At 32.4% G+C, this 18219-nt stretch overlaps 1 protein-coding gene across 1 annotated transcript; it reads right to left on the reverse strand.

Moving 5' to 3' along the window:
• Window positions 1-3236, reverse strand: LOC139483524 (uncharacterized). The gene is made up of 2 exons (XM_071267542.1): window positions 3191-3236; window positions 1-1765 (listed from the first exon to the last, which is right to left on the reverse strand). The coding sequence occupies exon 2, from the start codon at window positions 1759-1761 to the stop codon at window positions 70-72; it is 1692 nt and encodes a 563-aa protein (XP_071123643.1). The 5' UTR covers window positions 1762-1765; window positions 3191-3236; the 3' UTR covers window positions 1-69.
• Window positions 3237-18219: the final 14983 nt, after the last annotated feature.

Consider the following 18219-nt stretch of genomic DNA (forward strand, 5'->3'; position numbering starts at 1 on the left):
GGATTTCATAAATTTTATTTGAAATAAAAGAAATAAAAAGGACTCCAAAACATCAATTTTGTATTTTGTTTATGATGTCACATTAAACAAGAATGCCTTATTTTGCGAATTCGAAATTAACAACTTGTTTGTTACTAGGTCATAATGCAATGCAGACGGCTTTTGGAGATCTACTAATGAAAAAACATGTAATATTTGTCTATATCGTTGTCCATCAGGGGAGATAACTACCACATTGCAAGAATCACGCCCTACAACATACACATTACCGTCATTGTCTACAGATATAGAAAATGGACACTTCAGTATACTTTCATCCTTAAATATCCAGTTTACTTGTCCTTGTTGAGTAGTGCATGTAACTGTGTTTGTTTTACAGTCTGTATATATAAAATTGTCACTGAATGTTGCTATGTGCGACAATTCACTTAGTTTTGAATTCGTTATTGAACTAACGAAACCATCATCCAAACTGATTTTCCTCAACCCTTTCTCTCTTCCACAATATATCAAATCTTTATCTTTTAGTGCCATGCCATCATTACTGGAGCCAACATTAATTGTTTTCTTGACGGTCTTAAATTTTGTATCTATCAATTTAATATTATCTGAGAACCTACCAGAGGTTACAGCTATTATATCCTCTTTGAGATATACAACATCAAAAGCAACATCTGTGTTTATTTTGAAATCTATCCTACCGTCAGGTTTGATTACAGTAAGATAACTTTCAAGGCAACTGTAACAGGTAAACACCATTCTACCATCCGGAAGCATAGTGCAACCTCTAACATCTTCACTATACGTATTGATGGACTGGACCAACGTAAGTTTTAAGTCATCTATAGACTTGGCTGGTACAGGAAGTATCTGGGCTTGTTTATTGTTATGCCTTACAAAGAGAATATCACTTGGTCTCGTCTCTTCAACAATTTTTCCAAATACTGTAACATTGATCGCTAATTTCTCTAAAGTTGTGTCGATCTTTAAAGAAAAATGATGATGGTTAAGACTTCCGCTTTTGTTAATAGATTGTATATATTCTTCCGTTGTAGCAATGTCGTGTTCCATTTGTTTCAAAAAAAGAAATGTCTGCAGTTCAGAAGCATGTTCCTTTATTTTCAAATGGTTGGATTGAAAGTCTTTGATTTCTTTATCAGTTTTCTCAACTAATTTCAAGAAATGATGAATTTTTGTATTTTTCTTAGCAATGGTTAAACTCAGCGTTTCAATTAAAGTCTGCTCGAGTAAGTTAAGATGATTGTTAATTGCTACCCTAGCCTGTATTATTTTGGTCTCAATTTGTTCTTTCTGTTCTTTTATGGAAAGTAAATTTTCATCACAATCTTTCTTAACTCTTTTAATGTACTCGACCATACAAGAAAGGGTTAGCTCAATTTCATTGAAAGCATTTGATAACTTTACGTTTTTGATGACGTCATCAATATCAACAAACTCCTTACATTCATTATGTTCGTCGATAATACATTTTTTACAACATGGACAGTCATGTATTTTACAAAATATTTGGTACTTTTGGTTATGTTTTGTACAAGACTGTGCAACTTGGAGAACTTCAGTTGGTAAGTTTTGGTAATAACTAATAGGAACTGTGTTGTGATCACGTGATGATTTAGAAATGCTGTGGTGTTCTATGCAGTCATCACAAAGTCCTTCTTCACATTCTGAGCACCACACTATTGATGGTTTTGTGACATGTCGAAAATCACAGATACCACACACTGACCAGTTACATGCCATTGTCCTAAAAATAAATTTAATAGAATTCAATTTCATTCAACTGGAACACTTTACTCTCAACATTTGGTTTGGAATGATATATCTATACGGCATGTACGGTATTCAATGATTCACTAGGAGACTATGAATCATAACCTTCAATGATATTTATTCAATCAAGTACCAATATCGGAATTAAAAAAAAAAGACACTAACATTTCAGACTATGGATTCGGACAAAGATTTAAACAACGATACAGGTTATTGAAGCAAACAATTTTGAAACAAATTTGCATTTGGAATATTCTTAAGACAAAATTATATAAGTTAAAAATTAATGAAAACAGTAATTTCTTTTAATAAATAAAACATATAGTTAGTTCTTTTAAAACATGTCATTTGTATAGAAATACGAATAGAGATTCAATATGTTGGACTGTTTATTTAATGAGATAGTAAATTAATGTAAAAATAATCTCCCACAGTTGAGTGCATAGCAGTGTTGGTTTTGACGAAAATTAAGAATAAGTACAAAATTTTACGAAAGATACGTAGAGGATTTTTAGTCATGCAAAATTATGTTATCTATCAGCCGGAGGGACAGCGGTTTTATTTTCTATCATGTAGTATTATCCTAATGATGTAGGGTGAATTTCTCCTGAATTTGTTTCACCAACAATGACAAAATCGGAAACGTTTTTAAGATCTCCTCCATGAAATTATTTTTATTTTCGTTCTAAACTTCAAAATTTGCCACTAGACGTAAAGTACATCAATAAATCAATCAACTTCTACCCAAGTCCTTTTCATCTCTTCCGTAGTAACAGGAGGAGGAAGTTTCGTCGTATAATGTTTTGTATTTCCATGCTCGTACATAAAAAAAAACTACCTTTCTCTCGATGGTCAATTTGCATTTGTTGTGCCATTTTAGTTAGTGAAATACGTTTTAATTGTTTTACACATCAACAGGAAAGCAACCTCAGTCCTTTTCTCTTATAGGTCAATTTGCATTTATTTGGACATTTTAGTTGGGGAATATATTTTACATATTAACAACAAATTAACCCAAGTTCTTGATAAAAGTGTGTATATTGTTTCACTATCATAAATATTTAAAACAAACTTTGCATTGATGAGTGCATGCTATAAGCTAACATTCATCATACGGTTATTAGTTAAAACAACAGTTGTAATGTTATGCTTACGATTACAGAATTTTACTTAACTTAAAGAGTAATAAGTGAAATGAACTTCATTTAAGCTTAGATAATCTATACACACGAGCCCAATTTTAAAACGAAAGAAGGACACACGACATATTAATAAACCTGACATTTGTACATATATAATAAAATGAGTTTTGAGTGAATGCGTTTAAGGTTGTCATTAAAACTTTTTTACATCATATCCAAACACGTCTATTTTTTAAATCTTCCTTACAAATACATACCATGGAAAAACAGTTACGTGTTAACAGGAAAGAACGTGATTCTCCCTACATGCAATATTATTGTTCTAAATATAGATAATATTGATAAAATTAAATTGCGGCAACTTTTAAATGCATACAATGGCAAAACGGGAAATCTTGTACCTTATCAGAGTAAGTGTGAGTAAGTCTGAGTTTGGAAAAAGATAGTCATTGAGTCATAATTATTTCTTGAAATATTGGTAATATTATTTTATAATGTAACAATATTCTCCACAAAAGAAGAGAGCGTTTTTCGTCCTGCTTTGTTTTCGTTCCATAACATACGCATTTAATCTAATAAGATATCGTGCCTACCAAATTAGATATTATACCCTCAAATGTATGTATGTGATGTATAAAAATAGCAACAATCAACATTCAATCTATTAAAGCGTGGATCAGCTTGTAAACTGATACAGTTACTAAATCAAAATTATATATAAATGTCTAAAAACATAAATAAACACGCTATTTGATTCGTTAAAAAGTTTTATTATATCTTAAATGGAAATAAGAATTTTTTTGCTAGACAAACTAGCTTCATGATGCGTATGCATATATCAACAAAATAAAGATGAAATCGGATGCCTGCAAACAGTTTTTTTAGCTTAAACTACACACAGTTGGATTAAAGTTTATTGACCAGAGTTTTAAGGAATATGTGATCGAGAAGTGGAACAGATTGTGACAACTGTGACAAACGTACCAATAACTTATTCCACCAGATTCTTATTTCCCTAAACTCATCTATCCAATTGACCAATTTATAGTGGAAGCAAGTGAATGAAAATTCACAGATTTTACCATAATTATTTCCAGTAATCAAGTTATTATCAACGACATATTTTATAAAAATACAAATACAAATACTCATCAGAACTTAAATTTACATTCTTGCCATTCAACGCACGCAAAGTGAAATATCACCTGTTGCATGGCTAGACGGATCAGTAAGATAGTCACAGAAAAACCCTACGTGAAATCATGCTAGACAAACTGAACTCGTATTTACTACTTCAAAAGTAACCGTTGAGTCTTATTTAGGCCAGTGTAAAAAAGGTAAAGAAATAAGTATAGCTCAAATAAGAACACAGAAGTAAACCCACAGAAAACCATCATTTGGTTTAAGATCCCACATAATCATGATAATCCTGGTATCGCAAATGTGTATTACGAGAAAAAAAATAAGTAACCAGTTTAAATCGAACGTGATATATGAGGAACAGCATTTCTTGTTATAAAATGTGTTTCATTTATATTTTTGAAGATATATGTTTTGTTCATAAATATACACACACCTTTCATCTTACTTTTAATGGCCATGATGGCTAGATGATCTAATTTTAACAATTGTTAAAGAATTTAATAGTAATTTCGAGTAAGAAACATTCCTTCACAGTACAACTGAAAATGTGCTTCGTCTTTAACATGTTTAATATCGAAACTTTTGTCTGAGCAGTTATATCTAATTTGAAAAAAAACCCAATGTACTAGTATTTAGCCCCTTCATTTTACGAGTTAGGGTTTACCTGATTCAGATGTGATTTATTTGTACCAATTATTACAGACTTTGATCATTATATTATTTTTCGAACCGTTATATATTGTCGTGTATGATGCCTTATCATTGGCTAATTACGGGAGTATCATGTTAGATGATATAGTGGAACAGGAACTGCTCACCGGTCAAAAGCACCAAATTTAACTCCCTGTAATTTGCGTGGATTGTGTAATCTAATCGTTGTTTCCGGTGCAGTTCTTTTTTTTCTGTTTAATGTCGGTGATATTTTTTTAATTAGAATTCATTGTGTGGGGTTTAATGTCTCTATCTATATCACAATTCCTTTTATTCTAAATACAATACATCACCATATAAACGCGATTTTGAGGTTTTTTTTATCAGAAAATGTTACAAATATTGTGTCAATAGTCAAATTCATTGGATTTTTTTATTGTCTCTTTGTCATCATATTTCTTTCATTCTCATCCATAAACAATTCAACACCATGAACACCCAGTGTTTTGTTTGTACAAATGTTTTAAACACGATTTGTGCTTTTGATGTAATATTTCTGATTGGATATTGCCTTTTATCTACAAGAATCAATTCTTTAAATGTATTTTTTACACAACTATCTACTTCACAATATTGCAGCTAATATGTTTTCAATATATGTGTCGTTTTCTCATTTGGAAATATGTGTCCTGATGTTAAACAACCTTTCACCTTTTGTATATTCATTGATCATAAAAGGGTAGTACACTGTGATTTATATTTGATTATAAGTGAAACATGTACATGAATTTAAAAATACATTTGTACCTTCAAGTGTTGTCACTGTTAGCATCCAATTGGATCGTATGAAATGTGTTCTAAATTTTTATATTGTTATCTCTTTTGTGGTTTAAAAATCTGTTACTGCATTTTACAGGAGTTTATAGTTTATTTATTTACATTAGTCCATAGCTATGTGTTGAAACCTTTCATGTAATGTGTTAAGATTGAACGATAAACTTGTAACGATTGTTTCAGAATCTGATAGTAATGTCCTATAGGGTTAGACATTTACCGAACCGTTATTTTACATGTATGTTGCCTTTTTATCGGTAATGATATCTACGGGTAGTTTCGGAAGTATAATTGCGAATTACATAGCGGAATAAAAACTGCTGACTTTCCGAAGCAATCAATGTTATCCAATGCGTTAGGCCGGGTTTATGTCATTCAATCTTAGTTTCATGTGCAGTTCTTCATTGTTCTTGTTTGATTAATGTTTAAATTATTTTTTCTGATTTCCTAAGTACATCATTTCTCATTCTCAGCCCAAATGCAATACAACACCATAAACACCCGGTTGTTGCTATTAATTTATCATTTATGATCTGACCTTTTATCTACACGGAGCAATTCTTAAGATGTATCATTTACATCCATGTGTATCTGCTTTACAATACTGCAGCTAATTTGTTTTTAATACATGTGCCATGTCCTTATAAGTTAATATATACACTCACTATTGTATATGCCTTGATCATAAAGATAATACAATGTGATTTATATTTAGTTTTAAGAAATACAGAACCATCTATAATACTAAAATTACGAGGTCCAATTTGTCAGCCGTCATCACGTAAAAACGACGAATTAAAAAATTCAACTTTATATATAACTAATATAGTACAAAGGTGTAGATTAAAAATTACACCACTCCAGGCCCTTTTGTTTTCCACGTAATTAATATTGCCAATAATTAAGAAGTTCCGGGTCGAGTTTGATACCGATACCAATAGTATATTCACCTGTTACCGATTACCTTGTCTGTACGTTCCGCATCTGACAGGCGCACCACCAAACGGTGTATTCAGGATTTATATGCTATATAGTATTACACGGGTCATAATCACAGGGTTGACACTATACTTAATTGTCAAATTGTTACCCATTGTAGTATTTTAGTCAGTTAGACTTTCTAAGATAACAATACGAATACTAAAAATCTGGACTAAAGTAAGGCGTATAGGTACAGTTTTCAATTTGTTAGCGGGTATGACGTAAAACAGCGAATCAAAGAATTCAATATTTATAACTAATATACAATGCTGTTGATTAAAAAATACTCCATTCCAGGACCTTTTATTTTCAAATAATTAATATTATCAATAATTGATAAGTTCCAGTTCGACGGGTTCAAACAGAAAGATTTGAAAGCAGAGAAAACTGTGTATCTTATAATCAGCATGACTTTATCAGATGACAATACTAATACTAAAATAAGGCTTGCGCATAGTTATATACTTTAATTCAGTCACGGTCCCGCGATATACGGGTGTGTTCTAGTGGCTTTTAAGATTACCTGCATGGCTTTCAATGGTAGCTTTCAGTATATCGTAGTTCGTATATCGTGTTATGTATAATTTTTGTTTTGTTAGTAGTATCTCTTTAGTGGTTTAATGACCTGTTACTGCATTTCCCAGTGCTTATTGTTTTTTATTTATATTCTTGATTAGATACTTTTGTGTATAAATGCATGCAAATATTTCACGTTGTAGGTCTAGAAAATGTACTTGAACTTCCGAAACACCAAAATGAGCTTTTTGTAATTAACGGTATTAGTATAACCCTATCGAAATTTCCTGTTCAGTTCTTTTTCCCTCTTTTTTCAGTAAATCGTATGTTTCTTCTTTGAATTAAATTAGTTTTTATAATTGTCTCTTTAGATTTGGGATCCCGCTAACATGTTTAACCCCGCCACATTATTTATGTATGTGCCTGTCCCAAGTCAGGAGCCTGTAATTCAGTGGTCGTCGTTTGTTTATGTGTTACATATTTGTTTTTCGTTCATTTTTTTACATAAATAAGGCCGTTAGTTTTCTCGTTTGAATTGTTTTACATTGTCTTATCGGGGCCTTTTATAGCTCACTATGCGGTATGAGCTTTGCCCATTGTTGAAGGCCGTACGGTGACCTATAGTTGTTAATGTCTGTGACATTTTGGTCTTTTGTGGATAGTTGTCTCATTGGCAATCATACCACATCTTTTTTATATCTTTGTCTATCAAAACGCATTCTCATTTTAAATACAACACAACGCCCCAAAAACCTGTCTTTTTTGTACGAAGGAACAATGCAGCATTTCAAACATGATTTTTGATTTTTTTTTGTTTGATCCTAATTTGATTTGAAAAAAAACCCATTTTGTCAGCTTTTCTTTATGTATTTCTAATCTTTGTTTGCTACAATATATTCACAACAGACGCACTTTCATGACTGATCGTTTCTATTTCAATAGTTTTTTTAACTCGTCCTGCTTTAAGGTAACACGATACCGAATGGCATATCTCCCGATTTCCAAAATGTTTGGCATACGTGTACTTTGAATCGGGTAACATCGGAATATGTAATAAAAAATGGGGGTCACCATTTTTGTTTTTTTGTAATTTTCATAGGAAAACGTCAATTTTGGCGACAAATTTACTTAGGTATATAGGGGAAATGCCTTATTTTCGGCTTACCTTTTTAGATTTTCGAATGGATGGCTATTTTCACATATACGGAGAAAAACAAAAAACTAACATAATATCCAGGATTGCATAGTGAATCCATACACGTATAGAAACTCATATGTCACCATCCTTGTTTTTGAAATAAATGGCTTCAAAGTTGATCGATAGGCCTAGAACTTGACCAAAAACGTGTGACGTTATAGTGTACGAAATATAACGTTATTGCTTCTTAGAGAAATGGAGAGAAAAATATGTGTCGGGATCTGAATGAGAATATTTTATTTTCATTTCCCCTGTCGACTGTCGTAAAGTTCTTAGTAATGCAATATAAAATTCTACTGAATCAGATATAATTTTATTTCGTCCTGCACATGGAATTTCACTCATATGAATTAATATCAATATCGTCCGATTTTCACATCAAACGAGAATATCATGACTTGAAACTTGCGTGAACAGGTTCCATCTGAATCTTATGATAATAGTTCATGCATAAATCACCGGAATTTGGTACACGTTAAATTCACGTAAATTTTTGAAATAAAATTATTTAAATAATATCTTTGTTCTAAAATTTGATTAAAACCATAAAAAATACCTTCAGATTTTTGTTAAGTTCACGTGAAAATTAAATGAAACATTTCACGTGAGATTCATCCGAATTACTGATTTTTAACTCCATCATATTAGATAATGGTGGTATCATCACTGCATCCCGTGATGCAAAAATATAGTATTTTAAAAAAAAATGATTCATTTAACAGTTTTTTTAATTGCTCGGTTTGATTGTTGTTTAACGTTCAGTGGCAAATAGTTCATGCATGTTCGGGACGATACAATACAATTTTGAAAACAGTTGTTTATAAAAGACACATTTGATGCACCATTTTTGTGAAATTTATGAGGAAAAATAATGATCATGATAAAATACACATTCCAAAAAATAAAATAACAAAACTCCAAGAAAAAATCAAAACGAAAAAATCCCTTATCAAATGACGAAATCAAAAGCTGAAAAACATCAAAAGAATGATAAACAGCTGTCATATTCTTGACTTGGTACATGCAATACATGTAGTATAGTGTACTCTGCGTTGTGTAAATGTGTTACTTGTTTGCTCAGCAAGTCGGACAAACCTTGCAAACTGTTAACCCGAATAATTCAGTCGTTATATTCCGCTTACTACATTAAGTAAGTAGGAGAGATCGATTACGGGGAGGGACTGAATTATTCGGGTTAGCAAACTGTATGCAAAATTTCACAAATTTCAACATTCTGTCATTTGTGAAAAATTATTTACATAACAAATCTTGAGATCGTATATGCATTTTTTATATAAGTAAAACAACTGCGAAATTTAAAAGTTCCAGCTTGAAATTCAACCTGTATCAGATGTAAGCCGGAGTCTGTACTCTGTGTGCCTTTGTATTTTTATCAAAATGCCTAATCCAGCAGCCTGTCATGAAACAAAAAAGAAACTCCAGACGATATGCGCACCTATAATATGAGTAGTAACACCAGGTACATAGTTTTAAAACTGAAGCAAAACTACTGTAGTTCTAAATAATTAGCCGAATTAACTCTATATATACTAAGTGCGGGATTAACGGTCGAACGGACAAATGTAAAACAATATGATGATACGTGCTCTATAAGTAATTTGGTGACAATGCATATTTTTGAATATGCAGTTCATATAATGGAATGGTAATTTGAAGATCTGAAATGTAGTAGCAATGTAAGAAGGATAGCATTTCCGTCATTTCGTCTTTGGTGGAAACTTGACTAATTGGAAATTTTACCGCATCTCCTTATATTTCATAATGGTTTGAATTTTCTAGAGAAGAGAAAAAGTTTTAAGACTTAAACTAATATTTACCAAGAGACTGAAATGTTACTGTGACAATTATACTACACATACTCAAAATTTTCCAACGTTTACTAAAACTACAAATAAGAAGTGTAAAGATACTATTCCATTTAGAATTAGTCACGATTTTCTTGATGTCTTCAAGGTGTTGATGTCAGTTAATTAATGCCCAGCTGTTGCTATCTTATAAATTGCATATCACATATCTCCATTTATCATTCTATCAGCCAACTTTTGTACAAATAACATGTACATGTACACAATTTTTTTTTTATTTGTACTTGTACTTTTACAAAAAAGTCTCATGTTACCCCACTTCCAAAATGAGCAAGCGGTAACGTAGATATTTAGTTTTGCGTAACTGTTCAATTTTGGTCTTCCTCGCGGTCTGCATTTAAACTTTGTCGAATTTTTTGAAAAAATTAGAGGCAATGATTTAAATTTTAACAACTAAAGTTCCAAGTGACGGGGGTAAATTGTAGGTTGATTGCTTTAATTATTGGTTGGTTAACGTCCAGTGGAAAATAGTTCATGCATGTTCAGGACGAGAACAAGTTAACAATAAATACAATAGAGGCAGGGCATCCGCGATGATGGTCGGGAAAATTTAAACTGACGCTATACATGTATATATATACTTGTAAACTTGTTTTAAAAACTAATTTTAAGAAAGAAACTTTCCGGGCCTTTTCCGACGCCTATTATGCGAGCAATATGGCCCTCAGAGCCCTAAAAGGTAACTTTGTTAATTTTCTTTCAGTCGTTTTGCCTCCCAACTTGTACATGTACATTATTTCCAACTCAAAACTAAAAAAAACACCGAATACCTATGCAAGCGTAAATTAACACGAATATAAAATCTAAATGATTTCAAGATCTAGCTTTTTTTACAGTCTGCTGCCGTTTGAATAATAAAAAGTCAGCCGTTTGCATGTAAATTTCGAGAAAAAAATTATAACGGAATCAGGGAACACGGAATCGGTCTGACTACAGCCAGCCCTAACTATCAACTTGCGTTTGTAGACGCAAGTGGATACTCGGGGCTGGCTTTATTCAGACTGTAATGGAACCTGAATTTTGTAATTTAATTTCTGCCGAATCAAGTGCCCATGTATTTCTCTGCCTTCGTTAACTTTCTAATGCTTCATTCCGATGTTGCTGTCCGTCCTGAGTAGACGTGGTTTATACAATTACAAAGCTGGCACTGTATTTTAAAATATTTCCAAAACTATATCGAATTTACTCTGTACAGACCAATGAATTTCAGAGACTGTTTACACATGGAACACAGGAAAAGTTATTCGGCTAAATAACCACTTATTTAATATTCCATAAAACAAACTATTTTCTGTATGATTTTCAACGTCTGCTTGTATTGTGCTTTTCCCCCTAATTATATCCGTATTCTCATCCAAATAAATTTCAATTTTGTCCGAGCGGTGTTTTTGATGACAATTTTAAAACGAATTAATAGTTGTAAAATTCCCCGTTTTTTTCACACATCAAGCTTCTATGAATTAGATTTCTACTTTCAAAACAAAATTTCATGGGGATACGGCGTGAATCATGAATAAGTACTTATTGCAAAAATAAACCAAGGTTTACTTTTATAAATTGTTATTTGGATGGAGAGTTGTCTCATTGGCACTCACACCACATCTTCCTATATCTATACCAAGAATAAAAATAAAGTGATAAAACTGTGCCTGTTATGCATAAGAACATATATAGATAAAGCGTGCAGATGCTTAAATATCAAAGAAACAGAATATTTAAAAAGTAAAGTAATACTTTTTAAAGATTAACAATCAGCAGAATGATTGCCGGAAAACGACAGGCGCGTAGCTCCCTATACGCCAACACGCAGTTGCGTGCACATCAATTCGGCATGCAAAAAAATAAATTGCAAAATAAAAATTTAAAGGATACACTTTCGAGTATTCAAATGATGTAATATCATTAAATAGCGGCATTTGGTTTCAAAATTAAAGTTTTATTGCAGATGACAAAAACGGGCAGTAACTTGAATCTATTAAAAGATTATAATTTGTTATACTCTTGTAGTTTCTCTGTTTGGAATGCGATGTACCAATCGGCCATAAGATTTATCAGAACCCTTCGATATCGTTAAATATGCCGATGCGATGTGACTACCAAAGCCAATCACCCTGCAAACACGCAAAACTAGTCTTGGAAAGTCTCATTATATTTTGCGTCCATAGACCACATGATAATTTACGAGTTATATCTTTAATTAATATTCTTTAATATTGTGAAAAGAAGTATAACATTATAAAACGTCTTTTTCTCGGGATATATCAGTTTGTTTTGGGGATATAATGTTTTTCTTGTATTCCTCGGGAAATCGTGGTACCGGAAAATGGTTTGGTTTTTCGGGTTTTGGCCATAGGACGGTTAATATTGAGAAGCTACATGCATGTACATAGGTACATGATAATTTATGGACCTGGAGTCGCGACTGCATGATATCAGTCAGAAAAATCACTGCTTTTCGCATATGTGCTTCCTCGTGTTGAAGGAAATACAAAAAACGAACAAATCGCAGCATTGCTTGAGACATACGAAACTGACTTGTGATGTAATTTGACAAATCCAATCGGGAGGTCGCTCGATGGCGAACACGCTTGATTACATCTCGCGGATGCTACCGCAGAGAGATCGTTCAGTGTACTACGTCTGTTGAAAACATAATTATGTACGATTAACAACGAACAACGACGGTTTAGCATCGCTAGCATTGCTGCATATTCATCGGGATTTTTGTGTGAATATTGACAAAGTACAATGTAATAAAGAAGTTCGTTTCTGCTAAAACCCGAAGGGCAGATTTTTGACACTTTTTAGGAAATTCCATAACACAAAAATGTGTTGTTTATGTATTCAATTAACCATGCTTTATTCTATGTAGATGTTCTATTCAGAAGATTTTTCAATAGTTTTGCATTCATGAATTATGTATAAGTCCTATGTAGATGTAGCATATCAATTAACCGTCCTACGGCCAAAACCCGAAAAACAAACCATTTTCTGCATAAAAGGGTCCCAAAATTTTTCCACATCGTTTCATTCTAGCTACGCCCCTGAACGATAAAACAATCTATGTCAAATAACCGCTACGTATTGCATCAAAACTCTCGGCACTCTGCATCTAGGGAAAGTTACCGTTAAAATGCAACACAAAACCCGCTGCATTGGCTTATATGTGTGAACGTTATTCGATAACGTCAGGAACGATAACTCATGGCGTAACGTCATTCGGTATCGTGTTACCTTAAGCACTATTGTTTGGTCCGTGCATCGTGTTGTAATTTGATTCTCATTAAGAAAATAGCTTTTTAGAACAAATACTTCCACAAATAAAAGAATAATCGCGATTTTTTGGTGGACAGCAAAGCTTAAGTCAGACTATAATGTTTAATGGCTAGATGATCTAATTTTACTAATTGTTGAAAAATTTAATAGTAATTTCGAGAAAGAAACATTCCTTGACAGTACAACTGAAAGTGTGCTTCGTCTTTAACATGTTTAATATCGAAACTTTTGTCTGAGCAGTTATATCTAATTTGAAAAAAAATCAATGTACAAGTATTTAGCCCCTTCATTTTACGAGTTAGAGTTTACCTGATTCAGATGTGATTTATATGTACCAATTATTACAGACTTTGATCATTATAGTATTTTTCGAACCGTTATATATTGTACGTGTATGATGCTAGTTACGGGAGTATAATGATAGATGGTATAGTGGAACAGGAACTGCACACCGGTCAAAAACACCAAATTTAACTCCCTGTAATTGGCGTGGATTGTGTAATCTAATAGTAGTTTTCTGTGCAGTTCTTTTTTTTCTGTTTAATGTCGGTGATTTTTTTTAAAATTGAAATTCATTGTTTGGGGTTTAATGTCTCTATCTATATCACAATTCGTTTTATTCTAAATACAATACATCAACATATACACGCGACTGTTGAGGTTTTTGTTATCAGAAAATTTTACAAATATTCTGTCAATAGTCATATTCATTGGATTTTTTTATTCTCTTTGTCATCATATTTTTTTCATTCTCATCCATAAACAATTCAACACCATAAACACCCAGTGTTTTGGTTGTACAAATGTTTTAAACACGATTTGTGCTTTTGATGTAATATTTCTGATTGGATATTGCCTTTTTTCTACAAGAATCAATTCTTTAAATGTATTTTTACATCACTATCTACTTCACAATATTGCAGCTAATATGTTTTCAATATATGTGTCGTTTTCTCATTTGGAAATATGTGTCCTGTTGTTAAACAACCTTTCACCTTTTGTATATTCTTTGATCATAAAGGGGTAGTATACTGTGACTAATATTTGATTATAAGTTAAACATGTACATGACCTTAAAAATATCTTCAAATGTTGTCAACTGTCAGCATCCAATTGGATCGTATGGAATGTGTTCTAAATTTTTATATTGTTATCTCTTTTGTGGTTTAAAAATCTGTTATTAGTCCATAGCAATTTTTTTTTTAAATGTGTGGAAATCTTTCATGTAATGTGTTAAGATTGATTGATTAACTTGTAACGATTGTTTCAGAATCTGATAGTAATGTCCTATAGGGTTAGACATTTACCGAACCGTTATTGTACATGTATGTTGCCTTTTTATCGGTAATGATATCTACGGGTAGTTTCGGAAGTATAATTGCGAATTATATAGCGGAATAAAAACTGCTGACTTTCCGAAGCAATCAATGTTATCCAATGCGTTAGGCCGGGTTTATGTCATTCAATCTTAGTTTCATGTGCAGTTCTTCATTGTTCTTGTTTGATTAATGTTTAAATTATTTTTTCTTATTTCCTAAGTACATCATTTCTCATTCTCAGCCCAAATGCAATACAACACCATAAACACCCGGTTGTTGCTATTAATTTATCATTTATGATCTGACCTTTTATCTACACGGAGCAATTCTTAAGATGTATCATTTACATCCATGTGTATCTGCTTTACAATACTGCAGCTAATTTGTTTTTAATACATGTGCCGTGTCCTTATAAGTAAATATATACACTCACTACTGTATATGCCTTGATCATAAAGATAATACAATGTGATTTATATTTAGTTTTAAGAAATACAGAACCATGGCTTTTACGATTATCTGTATGGCTTTCAATGGTAGCTTTCAGTATATCGTAGTTCGTATATCGTGTTATGTATAATTTTTGTTTTGTTAGTAGTATCTCTTTAGTGGTTTAATGACCGCAGTGTTTTCCATTCCGCATTTAAGCCGGGTGTGCCGACCACCCTCTTTTGAAAGCGGACCACCTTTCGATTTGAGGAGGTGGTCGGCTTTTTTTTCAAAATCCGGATTTTTTTCGGTTCCGTACCGTTAAAATTTGAATACTAATCCCGCCTTGTTTTCATTGACAAAGATGGCGTCCAATCGTCAAATTTCAATGTTTTCATTAATCAATCGGGGGAAAAGAAAGGAAGATGACGATGATGATAAAGAAAATGCTAGATCAAATAAGTTAAATAAAATTGATAGTAATGTTGAAGATGTGGAAATTAAACAAAAATCAACCAAACAACGGAAAAGACACGCAAGTGAAGACAAAATTATATGAGCAAGACTTCAAATGACTTATAGTCACAGAGGAAGGATACTACTGTTCTGTGTGCCAAAAATACGGCACAAAAGCAAGAAACAGAACAAAACCTGGATCGTAAGGCCTTAAATCCATGCTGATGCATAAAATTGTAAATGAAAGAAGAGATAAAAGAGATAAATTTTGGAAAAAATAAAATCAAAGAATATTTGACAATTAATATGACTACTGCTATTAATGTTTGTTCAACTCCATAAAATGTGAATATTATACTAATCTTTATTTCTGTGACCCCCACGTGCACCCACAGTAAATTAAAAAAGGTCATTCCTGCCAACTGTCACTATTTGCGGGGGATTTCCCCAATGGAGGCTCCCAAATGGAAATTTTGAAAGAGCAATTTTGTCCACAATTTCAACAAAACAATAAATTTAACAATGGCTTTAGTCTTGTAAGAGTATTAAGAAGTCAAAAAACAACATTAAAATATATCTGAAGGCCCCCTTGATGGTTTTGTGGGACTATAGGATCCATCTTGCATGTAAAACCCCCATGGGCATTTTGAAAAGTTGGCAGGTATGAAAGGTTGGACATTAAAAAAAAAAACACCCGGTTGCAAGTTATTTTTTTAAAACACCCACCTTACCTTAGTGAAAAAAGGAAAACACTGATTTATTGACCTGGTACTGCATTTCCCCAGTGCTTATTGTATTTTATTTATATTCTTGATTAGATACTTTTGTGTATAAATGCATGCACACTTTTCACTATAAAGGTCTAGAAAATGTACTTGAACTTCCGAAACACCAGAATGAACTTTTTGTAATTGACGGTATTTGTATTACCCTATCGAAATTTCCTGTTCAGTTCTTTTTCCCTCTTTTTTTAAGTAAATCGTATGTTTCTTCTTTGAATTAAATTGGTTTTTATAATTGTCTTTTTGTCTATTAAAACTCATTCTCATTTAAATACAACACAACGCCCCAAAAACCTGTCTTTTTTGTACGAAGGAACAATGCAGTATTTCAAACATGATTTTTGATTTTTTTGTTTGATCCTAATTTGATTTGAAAAAAACAACCCCATTTTGTCAGCTTTTCTTTATGTATTTCTTATCTTTGTGTGCTATAATATATTCACAACAGACACACTTTAATGACTGGTCGTTTCTATTTCAACAGTTTTTCAACTCGTCCTGCTTTAAGCACTATTGTTTGGTAATATTTTTTGATTATTTCGTTGTGTAGCTGCACTAATAGCGTAAAGCAATCAAAAGCAAATATTATAACAAGCGCATATTCACTTGATCAACCGTGTTGGACTGTTTATTCAATTTTATTGCATTCTTAAAAACGGCATGCTCGGCAGTTTGAAACCACCGTTAAGCTATAGAGTCATGAAACAATCGTGACACAATCATCTTTTTGGAAAGATGAAAATATGTCTTAGGATTTTACGACACTAATTAACTGTTGGATTGCTTTAAATTGTAGAAAATAAGCTGTGAAATAATGAAAACCTGCTGAAGACGTCTGTAACATAGAATATAACTTGGAGGACTGAATTAAAGCTTCATCCATCTGTTGATGCAAAAGACAAATCAGCACTATCATTTTTGTACAGTCATACATTATTTTATATTCGAATTTCAAGTTGGTTTAATACAACATTCAACATTTAATTGTGGTTATTTTTTGATACATGTTTTTGTCAATTTTATTTTAATCATTTTAACATTTAAAATTCAACATTGTTCAACATTCAACATTCGTTTTTAAGATATTAATATCTCCTAAAAATATATTATGTTGAAAAAAAACTGTTTTTTTCTGCTTTGCATCGATCTGATAAGTTGAGCCCTTTTCAACTGATTTCCTAGTTTGTCCTTATGTTACTCTGTTACACAACTGTATATGGTAAGCGAGGTTGGGCAGCTTCAAACATGTTTGTCGTATATTTTTAGTAATGCGGCGTTTATACATTGCCGATTATTGCTCCTGTTTGAGATCAGACAGCGATAACACACGAAAAGTGAATAAATCGGATTACTGTCCTCAATTATCTAGAATGTCTTGTCATTGTCTGAACGCAGTCGTTTAATTTCGAAACAGATTACTATTGGTCGGGAATGGTAAGGATAGTTCGGCCAAGTACCCTGACTAAGTAAGGTGCGTCCCGTAACATTCGGGGAAACTCACACGATTTTGTCTAGTCGGATTACGAGCGTGATTATGTTGTAACAGATTCTGCTGTTTGGGATCAGAATCCCAACAACAGTGTTCTGTGTTTTCAGGACGGTGTCCTGTGGAAAGGGAATAGAACTTTTCATTGCTGTTTTTCTGCCGATTGAGTCAATATAACATCCAGATCTTGTCAAGAGTTATCAAAGGTACCAGGATTATAATTTAGTACGCCAGACGCGCGTTTCGTCTCCATACGACTCATCAGTGACGCCCATATCAAAATATCTATACAGTCAAACAAGTACAAAGTTGAAGAGCATTGAGGATCT

This window comes from Mytilus edulis, chromosome 7, assembly GCF_963676685.1.
Source record: "Mytilus edulis chromosome 7, xbMytEdul2.2, whole genome shotgun sequence".
In the NCBI taxonomy this organism is placed as follows: Eukaryota; Metazoa; Mollusca; class Bivalvia; order Mytilida; family Mytilidae; genus Mytilus; species Mytilus edulis.

Bases quoted from the DNA above. Each gene is read 5' to 3' on its own strand.
- LOC139483524 (XM_071267542.1), bottom strand. From the start codon at position 1,761: ATGGCATGTAACTGGTCAGTGTGTGGTATCTGTGATTTTCGACATGTC.